Source organism: Pteropus alecto, unplaced genomic scaffold (genome assembly GCF_000325575.1).
Source record: "Pteropus alecto unplaced genomic scaffold, ASM32557v1 scaffold112, whole genome shotgun sequence".
In the NCBI taxonomy this organism is placed as follows: domain Eukaryota; kingdom Metazoa; phylum Chordata; class Mammalia; order Chiroptera; family Pteropodidae; genus Pteropus; species Pteropus alecto.
In genome coordinates, this window is record NW_006433133.1 from 551107 (window position 1) to 554150 (window position 3044).

General features: G+C 41.1%; 1 protein-coding gene across 2 annotated transcripts in view; it reads right to left on the reverse strand.

Annotated features, from left to right (window-relative positions):
• Positions 1 to 3044, reverse strand: part of AMOT (angiomotin) — a 69009-nt gene that overhangs the window by 4895 nt on the left and 61070 nt on the right. For both annotated transcript variants that reach the window (XM_015586463.2, XM_015586462.2), the window contains 3 exons: positions 2089 to 2211; positions 1072 to 1307; positions 63 to 69 (listed from right to left, as the gene is read on the reverse strand). In XM_015586463.2, the coding sequence (XP_015441949.1) occupies positions 63 to 69; positions 1072 to 1307; positions 2089 to 2211 (366 nt within the window). The remainder of the gene's footprint in view (positions 1 to 62; positions 70 to 1071; positions 1308 to 2088; positions 2212 to 3044) is intronic.

The window sequence follows — 3044 nt, forward strand, 5'->3', positions numbered from 1 at the left end:
TTAGGAAACTAGGTTACTCAAATACTGCCATCTCATTACCTCTACTTATTTGTAGGAGGTTCAGGAGAAATATGAATGGGCCTAAATTATTTACTTTGCCCTCCAGCAAACCCAGGAATCAGTTTGTCAGGGACCTCCCATCATGGTTAAAATTTTCTTTCAGACTTGGCAGATCCCTTTTGATCCTCATTCTCCAACCCCCAATACATCATATTAAACCTTTAAGTTTCCTGGATACGCATTTTGATTTATTTTTTCCAATGGTGATTTATTTCCACCGAGCTGTCAGAATGCTTCTACTCGGTTCCACTTTTAACCAACACCATCTGTTACCAGACAGCTGGAAAGGACTGGTGGAAGAAGTCTGTGTTCACAGATGGGTGTGATAATAATTGTTTGATCTAAGGTTCTAACCCTGACCATGGTCCCTAAAATGCCTACCCTAACCAAAGGACACTACAAGTGTCAGAAAACGAAGAAAGATATTAGAAACAACAAAAAGAGCTAAAATTTAAAAATATAGCTTGTTTCTTAAGGCTCTAATAATGTGCCTCGTGGTATCCGCAATACATCTGGGGTTTCAATTAGAGGGGAAGGAATGGACAGGAATGAAATAAAAAAGTACATTTTGTTCTCATCTCCGAACATTCTGGTAGCAAAAACCTGCCACCCAGCTCCATTCGGCTTAACGAGAACTCTGAGTCTTCCAACTTCATGGGAGAAAAGAACATAGAAAAGGCTAGAATTTTGAAATTTTAAATGACATGAAGGCCACATGGGCTTTGGACACAGACAAAAGGTCACATACAGTAAAATCTGAGAATATTTTAGAGGAAACAAGTTATTTTCATTCTCACCCAAATAAAACTCCAGGATTTTTCTAAGGTCATGACTTCAACCAGTGTTCTTTCAGTGAGACTTCACAGTATAGAGGAGCTCCTGATATGTAGCTAGCCTCTCAGGAGGACAAAAACAACCTGCTATATCTTCCTCTCTAGAATCTGGACCATCACTCCTTTTCCTTGCCTCATGGACATGTATCTAAGTCAGGGCTCTCTTTAAATATGTCATTACCTAGGCTCCCCTTCCAGCTCTTGTCATCCCGCTTCTCTTCCACAATAGGGGTGCCAGTCAGGGTAGAAGAGTGGGAGAGCAAGCCTGATCCAGCATTGGAAATGGACATCAGAGACTTTGCTGGCCGCATGGATGACAGCTGCTCCGTCTTACTTGGCTCCTTCCGAGAACGTTGCTGGAGTACTTTGATCATGGCATCCTTCTCAATGATCTGGGCATGGAGGGTCTTAATCCTAGAAACCAAAGACAAAGAACATATAAATACTTTGTTGCCACCTCCATGTTCTGGTCTCACTGCCTACATGGACTTGAGTTTCCATCATCTTTTTTGACTAGGGGGTAGTCTAGTTATTTCTAAGTTGTAAGACAAGGGACACTGGGCTACCTTAAAAAAATTCCTTTTCTTCACATTCAAATGGATGGAGTAGAGCACTTAGGAATTATTTCTTAAGCTTTAGTAAGCCAAAGTAAAATATCAGTGAAAGGAAAGATCATATATGAGAGTAAACCAATGTAGTGGGTGCTGTAGTGAAGAATCTGGGTCAATAGAAATGATGTAGTCAGTGAGAAGAAGGAAGCCTCTATGATTGGGCCACTACCTTCTGGTAATAAGTAAATGAGCACTGAGTTTATAAGAGACATGAGTAGCTGCATGAGTGAATGTTCTCTTACTGAGCACTCTGCTGTATAACAGGGTTGAGATGCAGTGTTACAAATAATACCCTAGAGTACAAATATCAATGGTTTGGTTCTGCCAGAGGGCAGATAGAAAGCAATTACCAAGACCAATGGGGAAAGCGCATAACTTGGAATTCCACAGTGAGTGGAAATGATCAAGGTAAAGGTCACTGCATCTCAAATCCTAAGTAACAGGCTGGCAGGGGTGCAGGGGTGGGTGGAAGTTACATTATCAGGTTTCCCAGCGGAGAATGAAGATGCTTGCCCTCCCCTACTGACATAACTGATTTCCAAACCAACTTCTCAGATCCACCAGGGTCCAGATCAACATTTTACCTGCCCTCCATGTCAAGGCAACGCTTGTTGGCCATCAAGATTTCTTCCTCCTCCTTCTGAATGCGAGCTTCTAGACCTGTGTCATAGCTAGTGTTAGGAGAGTGGCTGATGACTGTTGTGTCCCTGGGAAGAAAAATGGCAGTAATATTAATGGGAGAGCAGCAAAATCAATGAATCCTATCTCCCTCCTAAGTCAAATGTATTGTTGGGAAAGCCCTAAGTTAAAATTAAACTCATTAGGAATGGTTGGTTTCTGGGTGACTTACTGATAAGAGCCTCTAAGATAGGAAAGTTCAGCTTTCAGAGCTAGAAGAGATTACTGGCATGGATGTAGCTGCAAAAGTCAGTGACGTATTCTATGAGAGGTGCACAGGCTTGTTTTCAGAAGTAAACATATATCCACTCCAAACCTTCTGGTTTTTAGATCATGGCCAGGCAATAGAAAGATACTTATATTTCTACTTTATATTATTTATATTACTTATAATATATTATACATTTCCACTTTATTCTCATGACGGTCATGAAATGGAAAAAGCTAGACCTTGAATTAAGTCAGAGAACGTACCAAATAGCTATTTGCTACAGATGATTAGCAATAACTACACCTGAGTGCTAGAAACAAACTATAGATAGGTCAACAGGTAGGGCACATGAGCTGAGTGAGAAATAGGGCCTTTGAGTCAGTGCCAAGTGATTCCTATCTAACATATATCTGAAAAAGTCTACTGCCAAACCACTGAATCTTCTCCAAATAAGTGACTGTTCTTTTGCCAGAGTCCAAACTACATGAGGGACCATCGTGTTCCATCTTAAAGTGTCTCAGGCCATTGACTCAAAGACTAATTAATAAGAATGAAAGTGTGTGTGTGTGTGTGTGTGTGTGTGTGTGAGAGAGAGAGAGAGAGAGAGAGAGAGAGAGAGAGAGAGAGAGAGAGAGAGAGAGAGAGAGAGAG